General features: G+C 47.6%; 1 protein-coding gene across 8 annotated transcripts in view; it reads right to left on the bottom strand.

The window, feature by feature from the left end:
• MED12 (mediator complex subunit 12) overlaps positions 1 to 20,824 on the bottom strand; it is a 51,458-nt gene extending 30,634 nt beyond the window's left edge. For 2 of the 8 annotated variants that reach the window (XM_083486171.1, XM_083486172.1), the window contains exons 1-15: positions 20,309 to 20,650; positions 18,010 to 18,114; positions 17,030 to 17,221; positions 16,045 to 16,204; positions 14,465 to 14,640; positions 14,233 to 14,343; positions 13,152 to 13,406; positions 11,670 to 11,816; positions 11,332 to 11,431; positions 10,824 to 10,960; positions 8,270 to 8,401; positions 7,123 to 7,249; positions 6,756 to 6,982; positions 6,560 to 6,643; positions 5,780 to 5,953 (exon numbers count right to left, since the gene is read on the bottom strand). In XM_083486171.1, the coding sequence (XP_083342297.1) occupies positions 5,780 to 5,953; positions 6,560 to 6,643; positions 6,756 to 6,982; positions 7,123 to 7,249; positions 8,270 to 8,401; positions 10,824 to 10,960; positions 11,332 to 11,431; positions 11,670 to 11,816; positions 13,152 to 13,406; positions 14,233 to 14,343; positions 14,465 to 14,640; positions 16,045 to 16,204; positions 17,030 to 17,221; positions 18,010 to 18,114; positions 20,309 to 20,407 (2,226 nt within the window). In that variant the 5' untranslated portion in view covers positions 20,408 to 20,650. Of the gene's footprint in view, positions 1 to 5,779; positions 5,954 to 6,559; positions 6,644 to 6,755; positions 6,983 to 7,122; positions 7,250 to 8,269; positions 8,402 to 10,823; positions 10,961 to 11,331; positions 11,432 to 11,639; positions 11,817 to 13,151; positions 13,407 to 14,232; positions 14,344 to 14,464; positions 14,641 to 16,044; positions 16,205 to 17,029; positions 17,222 to 18,009; positions 18,115 to 20,308 lie in introns of all 8 variants that reach the window. The other 6 variants (XM_083486169.1, XM_083486170.1, XM_083486173.1 and 3 more) reach the window with 6 other exon arrangements.
• Between the last annotated feature and the right edge of the window lie 273 nt (positions 20,825 to 21,097).

Genomic DNA, 21,097 nt, shown 5'->3' with positions numbered 1-21,097 from the left:
AGAAAACCTCAGCTCTAATGGTCATTTCAATGCAAACAGCTTGGTGCTGCAGCAACAGCAAAGCCCCTTGCAAGGCAGTTCCCAAGCGCCTGACCACCAACTGGCTTCCAGGCGCTTGGGAAGTGCTGCACAATGGACTTCAACAGGCAGGTTGCCCAGAGAAAGGTCTGGCCTGCTGAACCAAAAACAGTACTCTTTAGTTCAGGGTTGGTGAACCAAGGCAGAGAACATAAAGCATTCCATAACGTAGCAGGCAGTGGGAAATGCTTTTGATAAAAATGCAAGAGTTGCTCATAGGAAGGTGCCATGTTGAAAATCAGAACTTTTGTCCACCCAGCCCATGATGGGCCTACTTTGTCCCTCAGCAGTTTGCAAGAGTCTCAGAAAATGAGATCTTTCCCATCACCTCCTATCTAAAGCCTTTGGCTGAAAATGCCAGCAGTCAGACCTGGGAAGTTCTGCATGAAAGCGCACACTCTGCCACTGAGCTGTGCCCTCTCTCCTAAATCTACATGCATAAAGTAGCTGGCAGAGAAAGGTTTATATGGCACATTGGCCATCTTTGCCACACTGCACCATGCACTAGATCAAGGGTGGGAAAGTTGTGGCCCAGCTGCTGGGGCTGCTGGGAGTTGGAGTCCAGCAACATCTGGAGGGCCACAGCCCCCACCCCGCTCCAGATCACAGTCTAAGAAGCTGCCTCCAAGTTTCTACTTTGCAAGTTGTTTCCAAGTCACTCTGAGTTCATGTTTCTGAAAAAAGCAGCTAATAAATATTAATAATAATAAGATGGCTGATAGGTCGCTTTGTTTTGTGTCAGTAGCCAAGCCCTGCTAGTTACCATACTACCTTTTTAAAAAGGGGGGACAGCCACATTAATGTTTTTATAAATCAGGTGGGGGGCGGGGAGAGGAAGCATGCACAAATTCATGTTCTAACTCAGGGCTTTCACATTTCCTAGAGTCCTCCCACCTTCTTCCGAAAGGTGGGAAAGCACTAACTAGCACACTGTCAGAGCCCTCAAACCTCCTTCCCAGAGTGCCATGCTTACTCGGCTTTGGGAAGGCAGCGCAAGCACGGGGGGTGGGCATGTCAAATGTTGAGGGCTGACAAAAGAGGCCTTGAAGGCTGCATGTTGGACCACCCTGTTCTAACCCAGAAAGGTAGCAAAACCCAAATGATGCAGGTCATGGGCAGAGAAGTTTGCAGAGAAGTTTGACAAGCACACAGAAACAACTTCTGCAAATGATATCTCCCTCGTGTTCTTGAGGATGTAATGAGGGGAAAGTGACAGCATCTCAACTACACGGAAGGCAGTCGTGAGGAGGGAATTAAGTGGTGTCAGGTGGAATATGCAGCTTGTCAAACCCCAGATGGATTTCTGCAGTGCTAAAAGTTGGAGAGGGACTGCTGCAGGCAGAAGCCACCTCAAACACCATACTAAGTGGCCTGTTCCCATCTAGCAATATAAATTTATGCACAACAGGTGTCTTCTGCCAACAGAAACACAAGATCCAAATTATACACAACCTATTGTTCTTGTTTACATATGAAAAACACACACAACAAAGAATCTACTTAGAGAGCCTTAAGGGGAAAAGTGCCAAACAAGATTTCCTTCACTGTAAATACAATGGTGCACATGACATCAAAACACAACAAGACCTACAAATTCTTGGCAGGATTATCTAAAACAACCATTAAAGGACATTATGAATATGATTTTAAATATGGGCGAGCTGCCAAAATCATGGAAGAATTCTTATATAATTTTGATTCCTAAACAAAGCATTTGATAATGTGTCCTGCGATTTTATGTTTAAAGTTTTAGAATATATGAGTTGTGGAGACACTTATATAAAAGGAGTTAAGGTAATATATGCTGACCAGTCAGCTAAGCTGATGGTATATAGCGTTCTGACTGAGAAGTGTAAAGTAACTAAAGGAACAAGACAAGGCTGTCTGTTGTCACCTTCGTTGTTTATAATAGTTTTAGAAGTTTTGGCGCAAAGAATAAGATGTAATCAAGATTAAAGACATAAGAGTGGAACAGAGGCAATATAAATTAAAAGCATGTGCAGATGATGTGGTGATATCTGTAGAAGAACCAATAGAGTCAATCCCCAAAGTATTATAAGAGATTTTAAAAAATTGACGAAATAGCAGATTAATAAAGGTAAAACCAAACTCTTGCTTAAAAATATAAAGAGTAAGAGTAAGAACAAATTACAAGATGTATCCAGTTTAAAGATTGAAAGAAAGGTTAAATATTTAGGTGTATGGGTAACAGCAAATAATATAAATTTATATAGAGACAATTATTTTAAAACCTGGTAAGATATTAAAAGAAATTTGCAAATTTGGAACAGAATGAATCTTTCATTATTAGGTAGACTGTAGACCATAAAGATAAATGTGTTGTCCAGAATGTTATTTCTGTTTCAATTGATTCTGGTGATTGACAGGACAGATTGTTTCAATGTATGGCAAAAAGATATCTCCAAATATATTTGGCAAGGGGAAAAACTGAGAATAAAATATAAAATAATGATAGATGCAAAAGAAAGAGGTTTTTCCCTGCTGGATATGAAATTTTATTATGAGGCATCCTGTCTTTGTTGGTTGAAGGAATGGATGTTAGAAAATTCACATATTTTAGACTTAGTAGGTCATGATAATATTTTTGGCTGGCACACTTATTTATGGTACAAAAGGTGAAAGTTCATAAAGAATGTACAAATCATATAATTAGGAAAAACTTGTATAGAGTATGGGATAAATACAATAATTTATTAGAAGTAATAAATTAATTTTAAAAATTAAATAAAAAATAAAAAAATGGCTCTCACCACTGGAAGCTATAGTGGTAAAGAAAAAGAATATGATAAAAGGGTGGGCAACTTATAGAAAACTATTAAAACAAGAGGGAGGAGAATATAAATTAAAAGAATTTAAGGAACTATCAGGGAAATTAACAACATGGTTACAATATCATCATTTGAATGAAGTATTTAAGAAAGATAAGATACGAGGGTTTGGGGAACAAATATCAAAACTGGAGTGAGGCCTGTTGGAATATAATGTATAAGGTGTCTAAAATGTATAAAATATTATTGGAATGGGAGACAAAGAATGTGCAAGTAAAATCTGCAATGATACATTGGGCAATAGATATTGGTCATAATATAGACATGGAAGCATGAGAACGATTGTGGAATATGAATACAGTGGTACTTTGGGTTAAGAACGTAATTCATTCGGGAGGTCCGTTCTTAACCTGAAACTGTTCTTAACTCGAGGTACCACTTTAGCTGATGGGGCCTCCCACTGCCACACAATTTCTGTTCTCATCCTGAAGCAAAGTTCTTAACCCGAGGTACTATTTCTAGGTTAGCGGAGTCTGTAACCTGAAGCGTCTGTAACCTGAAGCGTATGTAACCCAAGGTTCCACCGTATAAAATTTACAGCGTGTTATGGTTTAAAAGAAAATTATATGAAAATGATATATCATTGGTACCTAACACCGAGTAAACTGGCAAAAATGTATAAATCTAAATCAATGAAGTGTTGGAAATGCAAAGCAAAAGAAGGTATTTTTATCGTATGTGGTGGTCTTGTAGTAAGGTTAAAGCCTACTGGGAAATTGAATTGAGAAGGATGTTTAAAATAACATTTGTAAAAAAAAAAAAAAAACAGAAGCTTTTCTTTTGAGAATTATAGGAACAGAACTACCCAGACTGTACAGAAATTTATTCATGTATGCGACTACAGCAGCAAGAATGTCACTCGCCCCAAAATGGAAAGAAGTCCCAGGAAAGGAAGAATGGATACAGAAACTTATGGAATATGCAGAAATGGCGAAACTTACCGGAAGAATAATAAATCAAGATAACAAACTTTTAATAAATGAATGGAAATGGTTTATTGAATATATACAGTTAAACTGTAAAAAGATTTAAAAATTGGCAGGATTATTGTAATAACCTGCAGTTTCCTAAGAGTATACATTTAGAATAGATAATTAAATGAGCAAATTAAATGAGTTTGGATATGCAGAAGATATTAAAAAATAAATTTAAGGAACTGCAGAAAGAGGGGGAAGGAAGTCAAACCTTGAAATGTTAAAATGATTGTAAAATTAATGAAATGTGTAAATTTGAAAAGTATAAATAATATTTTTTAAAAGAAAAGACCTACAAATTCTAATGGAGATTACATTTTTCAAAGTGACACAGGAGAAATTTGAATCCATAATATCTGCATGTTACATTAGTCACTATATCGGTCAAAGATCTTGTTTATAGAATGTAAGCTGATGTTATCGTTAAGTGTATTAAACATTACCGGCTCTCTTTATTCAGACAAGGGGAAGACAAATAGAGAGTTATGTTTAATTTGTTTTATTTATTTATTGAACAAAATATATAATCGGAATAAAAACAACCACCCAATAACCCCCCCCAAAAAAAAACATTTTGAAAGGGCATAGGATGTCAATCAAATCAACCAACGGCCTGGTTAAAAAAGAACGTTTTTGCCTGGCGCCTAAAGGTGTATAATGAAGGCGTCAGGCGAACTTCCCTGAGGAGAGCATTCCAGACGGGGAGTAAATGCAGAGAAGGCCCCGTTTTCATGTTGCCACCCTCTAGATCTCTCAAGGAGGCGGCCGGCACATGAAGGAGGGCCTCAGAAGATGATCTCATAGGTTCATATGTAAAAAGGCGGCCCTTGAGGTATTGCAGTCCTGAGCCATTTAAGGCTTTATAGGTCAAAACTAGCACTTTGAATTGGGCCCAGAAACTAATTGGTAGCCAGTGCAGTCGGACCAGGATTGGTGTAATATGCTCAAACCATCTTGCTATGGTGAGCAACCTGGCTGCTGAATTCTGCACTAGCTGAAGTTTCAGCTAGCTGAACAGCAGTAGGCAGTTCACCACCTGCCTACTGCAGCATAACTTATCATCAAAAATAAAAAGTAAAATAGTGGAAATATAACACAGGCAGACTCAGTTTGCAACGTAAGCCGTTTAAAAGCAATTTGACAAATAAATTTTCTGAAACCAGGGTTATTTTCTAAAAGGGAGGGTTAGTCTTTTTTTTTTTTTAAGGTGCCAGACAAAAACTTTCCTCTGTAACCAGGTCTTTGGCCTAGAACTATCAGCAGCCTTGTAGAAGTGGGTGGAATGTTTTTAATGTAGGTTGTGTTTTTTTACCCTATGGTTTCAATGTATCTAGTGAGCTTTAATTGTCTGTCTGTCTGGTTGGTTGGTTGGAAGTTGCTCTGGGTTGTCTTGGGCAAGATAAAGCAACTAACAAATTTAATTAATTAATTTAATTAATTGGCCTGGTTGTGTTGAATATTTGTTTGGAACTCAAGAGGCAAGCTTCTTTTGATTTATGAAAGGTTTTGATTGCAAATTGACATGATGGTATGCAGAAATGAATGTGCTTTGTAGGAAAATTTCATATGGATACCAAACAAGAGGCAAGCTTTCCAGCCTAGCTACAACTTAATTGGAGTTCAGCAGAAATAGCTAACTTCTAGTTCCTTGGGAGTGTGTGTAGTGGAAACTGACCTTCACTTGTATTCCACTGTTTAGTAAACATGGTATGCATTTATCTGTAATGTGTTGTTATTCACTGCAGCGTGTGCTGTGGGTTTCTCACAACTGATAGCATAATACAATCATTATATTTAGAGGAGATTAGGTCTTATGCATCTGCTTTCTACTCCTGTTCTCTCCATCCAGAGCAAGCCTTGAGCTGCTTCCTCTCCTACCTGTGGAATAGGGAAGTGCATGGAGTACTGGATATGCCGAGGCTGGTCATAGAGGGACGCCAGCATTCCATCTGCAACTCTGTCCTTCAGGAGAGGCTTGATGTCCTTCTCAAGATCCAGTTTCTCCGGAGAAGGGCTGGCTTTAGACTCGCAGTGCATGGGAGGGGAAAACATCTGGTGGGGGGAGAAGAGAGATGCACACGCAGAAGGCAAGGTGAGGTCACTGAACTAGTTGGGAAGGGGGAGGAAAAAGGCTACCTTCAAAAAAAGCAGTCTCGGAAGGACACCAAAGCAAGGTTGCTAAAGTCACGTGGCCAACACACCAAACAGGCCTGTCACTCACTGCATGCCTTTCATTGAGCACCAGGCAGTGCAGGGGGAGGCGGGAGCCTGGGGTAATCAGCTGGCTACCAAGGATTCCAACGACTTGCTTCTGTCTCTCCCACTAAACCCACGTTTACGCTGTCAGGGCCACCTGACTCCCTGCACGCAACCCCACTTTGGCTGCCACGAAAAGGTGACTTTGGCTGTGCCAAGCTCTGCCCTCATCCCTGGCTGCCTCTTTGAATACTGAAATAAAATGGGCAGTCAGGGAGCAGAATGCTTATGGGCTGTGCCCTCTCTGCAGCATACCAGGCAGAGGAAACCAAAGGCATGCACTACTCCCCCCCCCCAAGCACTGGGGTGGGGGGCACACACCAAAACCCCCCATTATTTTATGAAGTCAGAAGTATAGGACTTAGAAAGGGGCCTGGCCAGGGCCACCCTGGCAGGTCATACCGAGAAATCTGTCTTCTCCATATCATCAAAAATCACGCTGGAGTTGTGGTCAATGTCCATCTGGCACTCTGACAGGCCCGTGTCCTGGGAGAGACAGGAAACAAGGCGCAGCCGTTCAGATCCTAAAAGCCCCACAAGCAAGCCCCAAAGTCCCCTTTTTCTCCTGCACTATCTCCTTCTCTTCCCTGGCCCACACCTCCAGCTTCATGCTGCTGCTCCCTTCCACCTCCTTCCTGTCGTGCTCGTCGGCTGTGTCGTCAAAGGGCGAAGGAGGGCGAGGCCCATGCTCGATAGCCAGGTCCCCGCGGGAGATCAGCGTGCACATGTACATGTTGTGGGAGAAGACGTCGTGCCTGATCAGCTCACAGAACAGCAGGACCAGGTTGAAGAACTCCACCCTCTCGTTCTCGTTGCTGGGGTCGGCTGCCGGGGAAAGGGAGAAGGGCAGGTGAGGAAGCTGCAGTGCAGCCACATTTCCCCAAAGGAAGGGTAAGCAAAGGAGGGCAATGCTTTCCCAACTGCTGCCTCGGGGCCTGCCAGGAGTTGAAGGTGAGAGCCCATACTTAGCACGGGAGCCTGGGTGTCCAGGAACTGCATGAGGACGTCCTGAAAGACGGGCGTAACGACTGGCGAGAGGGAACCTGAGGAGATGGAGCCTTTCTCGTCCACCACTTCTGAGTCTCCGCACCTCTGGGCAGAAAGGGATGTGGTTAGTCCCCAGCCCCTCAACCGTCAAAACAAAGACCATCCCACTTCTGCAGTTTGCTGCCTTTGGATGAAGCAAAAGCCTGCCCCAGTAACCGAGGGCTTCACAGCATAGCAACCAGGGTATCTTAACAACATCTGTCTCCTGTATGGGCCTCTCAGCTCTCTAAGGATGTCAGCTGACACCCTGTTCTACATTGCCCGGCCTTCAGAGGTTAGATAGGTGGGCGAGTGGCTGCTTTTTCCACTGCACTCTACACTCTCCCCACTTGTGATTTCCAACAACTGGTATTCAGAGGTACAGTGCCTCCAGTTTTTTGCGACAACATTCTCTTCCACCAAGTTATGTTGTGTTGTTATGTGTTATGTTATGTTACGTTATGTTACGTTTTTGCTTGTTTTAAATAGAATTCTATTACCATTTTTATTTTGGGGATTTTCTAAACAGCTTTTTTTGTTTTTTTAACAGAAGAGTTGGTTATAATTTTGAAGCAAACAAAGCTACTGCCATGGTCATCCACACAAGAATGACACCAATATCCTGGAGGTGATAACAGAAGCTGTTACTAGCATTTTGTCCAAGGACATCTAGTGAGCTTCAGAGTTACCCCTCAACTCAAACTCTGCATCAAACCTTAATAACCAGGTCTAGGTGGAAGAGTGGGATTTTAAGAGTACTTACCCCAGCTTTTCTCAACCTAGTGCCTTCCAGGACTACAATTCCCATCAGTCCCAGGGGCTGATGGAGAGTTGTAGCCCAAACATCTGGAGGACACCAGGTTGTGGGAGACTGCTTCCCCCAAATCACTAGATTCCTTGCAAATTTTTCTTTTCTTCCACCCCTACAAGTTCTCCCTACAGCAAGGATGATGAATCTGTGGCTGTCCTGATGCTGTTGGACTGCTGTTAGCCCCAGCCAGAACAGCTAATCAATTATGCATCATGGACATTGTAGTCCAACAACTGCTGCCCGGCTCTGCAGTTTTCAAGTGCTCCCACACTCACCTCCGCTTCAATCTCAGAGTTCCGCTTCTCCAGCAGCTTGGCCACAACCATTGCCCTGTGGCGCCCAGATCGCTTGTGGCTGACAGCCCACTCACACAGAAGGGCCACCACTGCGTCATCATCTGGGGAGATCTGCCAGGAAACAGGTTGAGTAGAGCAGCAGTTCTCAAGCTCCCCTCTGCCCCTGACCAGTTGAAAACTGCTGATGGTCCTAGCAGATCACTTAATGATTTTTTTTCTGCCTGTTGTAGCAATTGTAATGCACTGTACTAGATGCTGTGTGATTTCTAACTGCATTTTTATCACTTCTTTTATTTCTTATGTAACAGATTCCACAAACTGCGAACAGTAATGCACGGAAACGCAATGTCAGAAACAAAAGAAGCTTCTGTTTATTGCTTCTTCTTCTTTTTATTGTGTTTTGGTGCATTATAGTTAAATATCAATACGAATATTTAACACAGACATGCCCCAGACCACCTGAATTAAGCTTGTAGACCACCCACAATTTTGGAACCCCTGGTGCAGGGTATCTAAATGTGCCAGGGGCAGGTGACAGGCTCCATTTCTGCAGACTGACCATGAAGGGGTTCTGAGGTCCCATAGTTTCAGACAATCCCTACCCACAGACCCTGTGCTCTCCTCCCACATTGCTCAGAGAGAAAATGCTCTAGCAGAGGCCCAGAGATCAGGCCAGGTCAGGATATAAATTCAGGTCTGCAACACCAGCTGTTGCTTTCCTTCAGTCACAGTGTTAAACAAAGCAAACATTAATGCCAGAAGAGGCCTGCTAGAGTGATCCAAGGTGAGAGGATTATGACTGCTGCTCCCCCCCCCCGAAAAGCAAAACTGCAATTGGCTTACGTTAGAAACCATGATAAACAACCTAAAGTTACACACACATACACACAAACATTTCAAACTCAGTGCCACTCCACTAAAGATAAGCAGAACATTAAGGACCAAATGCCTGGGGAAAACAAGAATGTTTTCATATGGTGCCTCAGAACAGAGAGTGATGATCACTAGCTGCTCCTAACAGACTCCAGCATAAAAGCCTTCAGTCCCTTGCGAAAGCTTCTAGAACAGTTTCATTACTCCAGTTTCTAGACTGACGGTGGTGACTTGCTGAGAAGCAACCTTCCCTTGGCCAATGACTGGACTTTCCCTCCGTTCTTGACCCTGGACTGTACTCTGGCTTTGCTCGCTGGAACATCCTGTAAACTGACTCTGAACCCCTGGCACAACCCTATCTCCTGAAGCAGGTGGCACACACTGCTCCTAAACCCCAGAGGTTATTGACAGCAGCCACTGACCGACCCCCTCCTACTTCTCCGCCTCTACAAATTTGCCTGATCCTCTTTTAAAGTCATCTAAGCCAGCTGCTGTCACCACATCTTATGGCAGTGAGTTCCAGAGATGGAGAATACATTGTCTGGAGAACTATTTTATTTTGTCTGTCCTGAATCTCCCAATATTCAGCATCACAAGGTGGTTCCGAGTTCTGGTATTATGGAAAAACAGAGGGAGGGGGCAGGAACGGACTTACTTCTACCCACATTCTCTGCACAGTGCATGGCTTTTGTCCTATGTGCTTTGACATTGTGAAGATGAAACAAGAGGTGGTGAACGCTATGGATTGAACTGGAATCGATGCAACAGACCACAGTCTCCACATGAAACCTGCTTCCAACATTCTCTGGCTGCATATACTATAGAACTATAGAACTCAACACAAATCTGGAGTCCTTAAGACAGTTGGAAGGCACCCTGTACACCTCCTTCCGGCAACTCCAGAGCCCAGCTGGTACCAAAGTTTTGCTCTGCTTTCTTTTGGACCACATCAGTGAGGCCGAGAGGGGGTGTCTTGTCATCTGGTCACCCAGGGCCTTCATTCATGCTGCCCTGGCTTAAGCACTGGGGAGGTCACTTGGGTGCTGCCAACACTGTGGTTTGACTTCACCCCCAGGACATTCCACTGTCTCCCAAGATAGATAGATGCCAACAGCAACTATATGCACTCCTCAAAAAAAGGGGGGGGGAAATAATGCAAACTGTACTTTACCCCTTACAGAGCTACAATTTTCAGCACCCTTAAAACAACAGTTCCAAGGATTCTTTGAGGGGGTGCCTTACGTGTACGGTGCATACGCAGCCTCAGCCACACAGACAAAGGGCCAGGGCTCAGTGGCACAGCACCTGCTATGCATGCAGAATGTCCCAGGTTCAATCTCTGGCATCTCCAGGTAGGGCTAGGAATGTCCCCTGCCTGAAACCCTGGAGAGGCGCTGCCAATCAATGTGGATGTTATAGTGAGCTAGCTGGAACAATGGCATAAGGAATGCTCTTATTCATATCAGCCCTTTATCCAGAACCATGAGGACTGGAACCTTACTTTATTTTTAAGGGAAGGACCAAAGCTCAGTGCAGGATTCAGAGAACTGCTGGCAGCCAGCGTGGATGATGCTGAACTAGAGGGGTAAAGAGGATTTGACTCTGCAAAGGGCAGCTTCCTATGGTGAGAGAAACTGCTGCTTTGTGCAATAGTCCTCACCTCGTGGCTGTCTTTGCTCGGTCCTCCCCCGAATATCCTGTTGTACAAGGAATCCAAAGAGTTGCTGAAGTCTGATCTCTCGAAGCTGTGGCTATCTAGCACTTCCAAGGTGTGCAGCACACGGCTTATTGTGAATCCTGGAATGGAAGAGGAAAGCAGAAGAGATACAGAGGCCGTCCTGCGGCAGGTGGCAGACTCCCCTTCCTTGGGAGGTTTTCAAGCATAAGTTGGGTGCGGCCATCTGTCATGCTCTAGCTGAGATCCCCTGCACTGCAGGGGGTTTCATGGCCCTCGGGGGGGGGGTCCCTTTTAACTCTACAATTCTAGAACTCCCCAAGTAGAAGAAAAACAGCCAGGCTGCCTGGAGAGTGAGAGGAAAGGCTCATTAACAAGCGGCAGAACAGATAAGAGCACACGCGCAAACACATCAGGGCGTGGGGGTGGGGACATGAAGAGCAAACCACTCTTCACGTGGGCAAAGTGTGGCATGTGTTGCAGCATGGCCTACCTGCAGTGGCTTCTTGGCATTTGTCAAAGGACCAGCGCACCTCCACTGCCTGGCCCCGCTCCTTGATCTGCTGCTCGATCTCCCGGAGTCTCGCTCGGACCTGAGAAGGAAGGCGTGTTGGAGAGGATGTGGTGCAACCCCCGGAAGCACGAGAGGGGCTGCCACCATTTAGCCCCAAACACCCGAGAGGGGAGCAAGCAGGGTGAGCCAGGGGTGACAGGGAAAGCCTGGTATGTCCCTCCTGCAGCTGGGCAAGCCGTGGGAATCGAGACTGACCGAGATGAGGGGCTCCAGGCCCTGGTGCTCACCTGCTGCTCATTCCGGTCCCTGCTGCTCACCTGCTGCATGAAGCCAGCGCTGACCCCAGGCATGGGCAGGTTGGAGGGGGAGATGGGCAGGTGGTCAAGTGGGGAGCCAGTCTTTATTCGGCTGTCGGTTAGGGAGTAATGCCAGACGAGGGCACTGGGGCAACACAGGACAATGCTCTGAAGAAATACAGTAGAAAGGGGGACTGAGTTCCCTGGAAGGTCGGCAGGCTCCTCTTCCCTGTCCTCCTTCTTTCCATGCTTGCTATAAACATCCTGAAGACTTTGGACCATTTCCCCTTTTGCTCCCTTTTGCCCAGTATTAAAAACTCTCCACAAAGCATCTGGTCCCCACAAACCTGCTATAACCAGATCCAGGTACATGTTAACTAAAATCATTGCATGTTATTTCTGTTTGCCCTTGCCTTGACCTCTCTCCTCATCTCCCCTGCCATCTCCTTGTCTTGAACTATAGGCCCCATCCAGCACCTCACATTTAAAGCAGTATTATACCACTTTAAACAGTCACAGCTTCCTCCAAAGAATCCTAGGACCTGTAGTTTGCTAACAGAGTTCTTAGGAGACCCCTGCTCTCCTCACAGAGCTCCCGTTCTCAAAGTGGTTCAAACATCAATCCCTCTTCCCAGGGAAATCTAGGAATTGTAGCTCTGTGTGGGGAACAGGGGCTCCTAACAACTTTCAGCACCCTTCGCAAACTACATTTCCCAGGATTCTTTGGGTGGGAGGAAGCCATTACCTGTTTCAAGTGGTATGGCACTGATTTATACATATATAACACAGAAGGAATTATATATTGTAAGCCTCCCAGAGTAAGGACTTGTCCTTGGTGAAGCATCACACACACATATCAGATGAGAATAAATTTGTTTTACATGTGCCCAGCTTGGTTGTCCCCACTTTGCCTAGTACTGCATTCCATCCCACTCAGGGTGACACAGCCTGGCACTGCTTATTCCTTATTTGCCATCCTGTTAAGGTCAGGAGCCTCTGACCAAGATGGTCAAATGCTGCCTTCCAAGCCTGCATATCTGGCCATGAGAATTCTCCTAAGATCGTTCCACTGATTCACACCCTCCTCCAGTGTCCTTGCCTGGCTAGAATGCATCTTTGGACTCTGGTCATGCCTCCTGCTTGCCTGAATGTAGGATGGAGAGAGGTGTGCAAGTATGTGCAGAAACTAAGCTACTGTACAAAGGTAAAGTTTACATTTACTTCTCCACCCACTTATGCTTTGGCCCTGCTCCTCTGGAAGGTTGCCCAGAAGGGAACGGGTCCCTTCGGCTGAAAAGGGTTCTCTGACAATGTGCTAAAATGATCACACCAGTAAAAGGGCAAATATCTGTAGGATTTCCCAAAAGTCCCTTCTATGAACAATCCTATTCCACCAGTTGCCTAAACCCTCCTGGACAGTAGATGTGCCCGCTTCCCCACCCCCACCCCCACAAACCGTCCCATCACTCCATTGACCAGGCATCTGCCTCTACTCTGACTTGCCTGGAGGATGCAGCTTAGCCCATAAACCACAGGGCGGTGCTGTGGGCAATGCAGCAGGTCACCGAATGGACTGGGAGGGGGGTTCCCCGCAGCCGGCTGAGGGGTGGGTGTGGATGGAAGAGCAGGGGTGCTCTGCGCCGTGAGGTGGTGGGCAGGATGCCCACCAATGCTGTCCAGCAGTATGGCAAGGCGGCGGGTGCAGAAGTAGGCGAGACGCCTGGACAAGTAGGCTGACTGCACGAACTCACCGGAATACTGTTGCGGAGAAAGGAAGGAAGGAAAACTTGTTCATTGCCGGGATGGATGGCCTGCCCCTCTCCATGCAAAGCAGCTCTGGACAGGAAGAGCAACTTCAACCCTGGCCAGACTTTGAAGCCGAGGAGAAGGACCAAGGGGGAGAAGGAGCTTCCACCAGGTCACGACACTGCCAGATACCCTGAAGAAGCAATGGCCCCAGGACCAGGCGTCCCCACACCAGCTGCCTGCATCCCTGGGCAGTTCTCTGACTCCCGCCCGCTACTCATTATCTTTGCCAGGGACTACTGGGGTGATTGGGCACGCAGGAGTTCCAGAGTCACTGCCAAAGGGCCTGGCTGGCTACTCAGGAGCAGGGGAAAGTGCATGGAAGCCACATGCCCAGGTCAGGGCCCGGTTAGAGCCTCCAGCTCCTACATAAGCTCCAAGCCGTAGCTGCTTCACTGATGAAGAAACAACTATCCTCCAGGCTCCAGTCTTCCTGACCTGGTATCAGTCAGAGCAAAAATCTTCCTTCACAACAAACATGCCATGGGCAGCCATACCAGCAGCCATTCTATCAAGGGAGAGGAAGAGATGGACTCATTCCCAAGGCACAATTGAGAGACCAGCTAGCATTTGACGCCTCCCCCCATCAGTTGCTTCCATTCAAGCTGGTTATTATAACAAATTTGTGGTTTTAAGAACTGGGGCCCAATACTATTTCCTTCCACTCTTCTCTCCTTGTCCCTTTTTCCTTTCATGCCATGTTTTCCAGACTCTTAAGTCTGCAGGCAGGGAGTGTCCTGTTTGTCGTGGTTGTTGCAGAGGAAGGGGGTAAGCTGACCTGCAACAGAAGGGGAAGAAGCAGCTTCAGGAGTTCATCTTCGCCTGGTCGAATCTTCTCAAAACACTCAAGAACCCAGGTCAGGAACTCGTGTCTATCCAGCATCCCATCCTGGAAGCAAAAAATTAGATCTGAGCAGACCTTTCCCTAGATGGGAGCCAGAGCATTTGAACCTCTGACAAGAGAAAAGGACAAGTATAGTCAAAAGGAGCAGCCACACCCTTTCCCTCACCTGGAACATGAACATAGCTAACTTCTCATTGTAGTCCCACTGCTTCACAGAGTACTCCACTTCCTGGGGCATGAGGCTAGAGGGAGATGCACAGGCCTGTGCCAGCAGCTGCCGATGGAAGTCCGAAATCTTCTGCAGCTGCTCCCACAGAAACTTGGTGATGATCTGCGTCCACTCTGGAAGGAAAGAAAAGCTGCTGGAGAGGTAGAAGGGGCTGGGGCTGGGCCTCAAGGGCTGCAAAGAAAAGCGCACTGACGAGGGGGAAATAAGAAGGGAGTCGTGGGAAGCCAGGGCAAGCTGTGGACTCAAGAGGCTGAGCTGCAGCATCAGAAGCATAAGCTAGTCCTGCCCCAGGAACAGGAGAAATAAACGAGCAGACAAGTACCAAAGGTCAAGGACAAGCGTGGGGAGCCTGTGGCACTCCAGATGTTGTTGGACCATCAGCCCCGTCTAGAAAGGCCAGCCATCAAGATGAGGGGAGCTATGGTCCAACTACATGTGGAAGCCACAGGTCCCCCACCTCTGGTCTCAAAGCAAGGGTGGGGAGCCTTTTCTGCCTTAGGACCACAACCTTCCCAGAGTCACATGCCAGTGGTGGGCGAGGCCAAGAGGCATAGGGGACGGAGCAACTAATGTCAACTTTGCCAATGTCCAGTAGGCTTGTTTCTACACACCCACTCCCATCTCTCTCTCACACACACTCTCACACTCTCTCTCCTCCATTCAGGCAAGAAAGAAGCAGTAACTTTCTCCATCCAGGCAAAGATGCTAGGTCTGCAAAGCAGGCTCAGTGAGGGCTGTGGCCTGGGGAAGGTTTCAGGGGCCAGATAAAGAGGCCTCGGTGCCAGGAGCAGGTCAGCAATAACTCACACAAGTTTCTTTATTCAAAGAAACAGGGTAGCTCAGGAGGCACGCCTAGTGGGCACAACAACCCTTCCTGGTAGAATTTGAACCTATGAGGCAGTTGTGAGGACTGAAGGTCCCTGCCTTCCTACAGTTCCAAAAGTCTCCTCCTCCCCTGGTTCTTTCTCAAGCAATCTGAGACTCTGTTGTCTTGCCTGTCCTTACTCCACCCTCTTCATACCTCCTCTGGTTCTGGGAAACAAGGGGAAGGGAAGAGCTGGTTGCAGCAGGAGTGGGAGACACCTGTGACTCTTCACCAGCCTGACTCATCTCTGCCTCTTGGCTCCAATCCACTCGTGTTTCCTCTTCTGCCTCTGATTCTGGACTTATCTCTGCCACAGCCTCTTCCTGCTCACTAAACCCTGTTATCTCTTATGCTTCCAACACCTCTTATCCCTCTGACCACTCATCATTGTACCACCACCAATCTCCTGGCTCTGAGCCTTCTTGTCTGAGGGGTTCCCTTGGGGGTTCCCTAGCTGATGCCTCCCACCGCTCCTCTGCATCCATCCCATCCATAATACTCAGGAACCACATTTGGCCCATGCATGGTCTTGAAGAATAATGACGCGCAACAGCTGGAAGAAGAAGAAATCTCCAAGAAACCCAAGCCTGTCTAGTCCCACACTGCTGTATGGGTCTAGATGGCATTGGCAATGGGAAGAAGCAGTCCTTACCACTGAATGGATCGATGACATGCCGTTTCTTCACTTTAGTTTCTGTGATGGCTGCATAATAGGCACAGGTCATTTTGATCAGCCAGGCTGCCCTCATCACAGGCACGGTGTACTTTGCTAGGTAACCAAAGACCTCCTCTTTCTTACTGAAGATGGGCACCTGACAGAGGGAGGGTGGAGGGTGAGAGCTGTAACTGGAGAGGGGCTGTCCAGCAACAACAACTGCTGGAGCTGAAGGCAGCTTGCTGGTGGATGCAAAACAAACAGTGCTCCTGTTCTGCCCCAGCTTTGAAAGAAGTTAAAAGTGCTTAAAGTCATGGCTTCCCCCAAAGAATACTAGGAAATGTAGCTTGTTAAGGAGGCTGAGAGTCGTGAGGAGACTCCTATCCCTTTCACAGAACTACAGCTCCCAGATATGCCTGGGAAGAGATTGATTGTTGAACCACTGTGAGAACTATAGATCTAATAGCGGATTAGCAGTACCCTTAACAAACTACGTTCCCCATGATTCTTTGGGGGAAGCCATGACTGTTTAAACTGATACTGCTTTCCATGTATTGTGTAGATGAGGTCTTTGCTTATAAGGAGAAGGCCATATTTGGAAAGTCAACATATGACCTGGTGCCACAGCTTCTGCCACAGCCATGGACATCCCTCCCCAAAAGTTCACCAGCCCTTTCTCTACCAAATTCCATGCCTATCAACTCTTCTGAATCACTCTTGCATCTCCAAACTGTCCCAAATAGTTCCTCTTTATCCTCTTCCCATTCAGCCCCTGAACTCAAGTCTGCTCTTCTTTTCTTTTCTAGCCACTATTCTCAGAGACATCTCTCCTCCCACCCCAGAAAGGGTCTATCCTAGAATCACAGCAAGGAGGAGCCCATTTAGCTTCTGGGTCACAGTTCAGCCATCCCTACACTACAACTCCCCCCTCCCCTTCTTCCTAGCAGCCTAAGCTAAAAGAAAAAAGGGGAGGGGGAAGTACCTTTTTAGCCAGGTGAGTGAGGGGCTTGGTCCCAGCCAGATCGTTGAACCAGTTGTTAATAGCACTCTGGGAGCGGGCTGTCACCAGCCAAAAGTTATCCTTCTGGTTCACCTGGGGTTTTCGGCGGCCTGTGTCAGGCAGAGTGTTGCAGCGCAGCTTCTCAGCAATGATGCTGCTAAAGTTTGAACTGATCTGGAAAATGGAAAAGAACGAGGTGGTGGAGCTCCCAAAGAGACCCTGCTGCCCGCACTCTGCAAAGACTCACTAGCCACAGCACATTCGGCGTTAATCGTCAGCCACATACTGTCTTCATCTCAACTATGAAAGCTTCGTGCAGAGGATCCAAGACACACTCTCTCTCTCTCTCTCTCTCTCACACACACACACATGAACACACAAGGGAAAGATAGCAGAACCATGCTCCCAGACCAAAGGCACTTTCCACCTGTATTGAGAAACTGGTAGCTTACAGGATGCAGACCAAGGTGAGTTTGCAGGGTGTCAAAGCTTGAACGTCACACCTTGTGACCCAGCACAAAGCTTTCATGCACACGCTCACAACAGCTCTCCCGTTTCCACTGCAAATGACCCACCCCTCTGCAATCAGAACACTGGATCCAAAATCAGGAGAAGCAGGGGATAGCAAGTACACATGTCATCTGACAGGAACACCCAGTAAATAATAATAATTTAGTAACGTTAAACTGATTTCTGTTTTTCAATGTTTTCAATTTTCTTTAGTGTAAATTGCCTTGAGACAGTTCTTTAGAAGGCAAATTAACAAATTGGGGTGATGATTATATATCCCTAGAGCTCCAGGTAGCTGGTGGATAGCACTGAAGCAAAAGAGTACAATGATCGTAGCTCCAAAAAGCCAGTAGAACACCGAAGCGGAAACACTGATGCTGTTCCACAGAACCCAGCCACAATCACTTAGGAGGCCGCAGCAGGTGCACCTTCAGAACGGTCAAGCCTCTCACCTTGGAAGGATTGAAGTTGACATTTTTGGCAGTGCCATGCTCATCCCCAGAGACAGCCGGCTGGTTGTTGAAACCCTGCTTCACATTGAGAGCTGTCAGCTCATCCTGCAGAAGAAAGGGGGGGAGCATCTAAGACCAGGTGCTTTGGCAGAATCAATAAGGAACAGTTCTTGTAATCACATATGCAGTGGTGGTCAATGCCCATTGGGACTGGTAGGGCAGAAGGCATGGAGACCAACAGCAGGCAGAGCCAGAGCCAAAGCCAGGCATAGCCAGAATCAAATGCAGGTAGACTGTAAGTAAGTTGACTGGTTGTGAGAGAGGCAGAAAGATGGGGATTGGCTTGAGGTAAGCTGAGGGCCAGTCTCCACTGCTCTGCTTAAGAAATTATATTAGCAATTATTTTTGTCTGATCCAGCAATGCAGTCCTTGTGATTGCATTTGAAAACATTAGGAACTACAGTTCCAGCAGGATAGTTATGATGTCATTTATTTGGGAAGCGGTATTCTGTTTTTCAAAAGCAATGTCTTTCTAAGAAGTCTCACAAAAATAAGATCGTAAAACCAGTATCATTAATATCAAATCAATAAAATCCAGAATTAATAAACTTTCCTTTTAAAAAATCAGAACCTAAAAGAGCATATCTAAATCACTGCAGCAACCAGCATAATGTCACAAAATCCCAGCACACTAAATAAATTTGAAACAAGAGTTAAGAATAAATGAGCCATCAAATTCTCCTAGTCAAAGGCTGATTGAAGCAAAAATGTCTGTACAGCCTGCCTAGAAAGCAGACATGGAAAGGGCCAAACATATATCTCTAGGCAGGAAGGTCCATATATTCTGTGTTACAAATTATACTCCCGACAACATGGCATCCATCCAATGAAACTTCACGATACTGAAAGTGTAATAGGTCTATATGAGGCTATTAGCGATGAACATAAAAGCTCTGCTGGCTCAGGCTACTTGCTTATCTAATCATTAGAATGTAGGGAGGTTCTTTCTATACCACATCAAACCATGGGCCCATGCAGCTGAGGACGCTTATCTACACCAGTGTTTCTTAAACATTCTCCCAGCATGGAACACATGAAAATTGTTGACGGCCTTGGCTGCCCACCTAATGCTTTTTCGGTCTGCTGTAGCAAGCGTAATGAACTGTGCTAGTAGCTGCCCGCTCTTAGCTGTATTCTTTATCACTTCTTTTATTTCTTATATTGTATTACAACCTGCATCCCACAAAATTCAAATTGCAAACATAACAAAATGGAATGAAAGAAATAAAAGAAGCAATAAAGAATACAATTAAATATCAATGTTTAATGAGGACATGCCAAGGGGTACCTGAATGAAGCTTGTGGGACACAGTGGCCCTGGTCTACACTGACTGGCAGTTTCAGAAGAAATCCTGGGTTTCAGAAGCAGGAATCTCTCCCAGCCCTTCCTGTAAATTGATCCTGGGGCTGTCTAAGCAAATGCTCTATCACAGCCCCCTGCCATCCTCCTCTCAAAGCACCCACAACCAAATGCTCATGGAAAGCCTTAAAGCTGGACCCGGCTGTAGCACTGCCCTAAACCCACTTGTGACCCCCAGCAACTGGTTCACGGAGGCATGCCGCCCTCCAACAGGTGCTACTTTCTAAGAATGGGGAGCTTCCATGTCCGAGCCTCTATGGGGGGGGGGGAGAGAGCTGAAGGAAGAGAGAGGCGGCACAAAGCACCCTCCTTGTGAGCTGCGGAGGGGGGGGGCGGCGAGCAGCTGGGGGAAAGCAGCGCACCTGCCTGGCATGCAGTCACAGGTTGCCGCTGGGCCAGAAGCTGTGTCCCACCAACACCCCAGCGCTACACACACCAAGCACAGCACACTTTCCCTCCGTCTGCTGCTGAGCTCACTCGGCACCCGACGTGAGACTCATACTCCCAGGGCCATGATCTCGAGCCCCACACAGGGCGGAAAAAACATCCCTGCCTTGGAGGCGACTGGGCGAGATGGCCCTGGTCGGGACCCCTTCCAGCCCTACGATTATGTGTCCGGGGCGCGGGGAGGGAAACGCCGGCCTCTTTATAAATCTGGCATGGGGCGGGGGGCAGGCAATGCGAACACAAGGGCCCTTACTCGGCAGGGGGCGGTTTGGATCTCAGGTTAGGGGGGTGTCTAATTCCCCGCAGGTGGGTGTGGGGCGAGAGGGAGCCCCCTCCCCAACTGGCCCACAGAGGACATCCTCCCTCCTCCGACCCTCAGGGGTTGTGCTGCTGACCCACCGCCGCCGCCCCCCGCCGCCCCCCTCTCCCCACCTCCTTCTGCTTGGGGTCCTGCGGGTACACGTCGGGAGGCCCCAGACGCGGCCGCTTGAGGGGCCGGTGCTCGTAGCTGAGGATCCCGAAAGCCGCCATGGCGAGGGCCGCGGGGGGGCAGCCGGAGCAGCGGGCGGTGGGGGGCAGCGAAGCCCAGCCGGGCCCGCCGAGGGGGGCAGACGCTGGCCCCCGCGACAACAAGGGGCCGGCGGAACTAGCCGAGCAGGTCTCGACAGCTGCCGGAAAAGCCCGAGCCCAGCAGGGCTGCCGAGGCGCGGGGATTGTGGGGCTGGTCGGACGAAGTCTTCCGAGGGAAGGAGGCGGAAAGCGACGAGCGGGGCCGGAACGAGGGAAGGCCGGAACCAAAAGGCGGGGGCTGCGGTTGCCAGTGGGGGAGGGGAGAGCACGCCGGCTGCGCAGGCGCAGAAGCTTTCCGAGCAAAAGAGGCCGAAAGCGACGGGGCGGGGCCGGAACGAAGGAGGGCCGGAACCATTGGGCAGTGGCTGACGTTGCTTGCGGGATGGCGGCGGGGAGGGATGGGGGAAGAGAAGGGAAGCGGAACATCGCGCGGCCACGCGAGGGGACGGTGACGTCAGCGGCCGGAATCAGCCGGGGGGGGGTTGAGCGCAACGTTCTTCTTCCCCCTCTCGCCCTCTCTGGAGGCTACGGAAATCGCCGAGCGAGGACGAAGAATGCCGAGGGAGCGGAGGGATGCTAAGGAGGCGTTTGCCCCCTGCTGGCTGACTTTGGTCGTTGCAGCAAAACTTTTTTTTTAATAAGATATTTATT

Source organism: Podarcis liolepis (assembly GCF_965112155.1).
Source record: "Podarcis liolepis genome assembly, chromosome: Z".
Lineage (NCBI taxonomy): Eukaryota > Metazoa > Chordata > Lepidosauria > Squamata > Lacertidae > Podarcis > Podarcis liolepis.
This window is presented reverse-complemented; position numbering and strand designations above follow the sequence as displayed.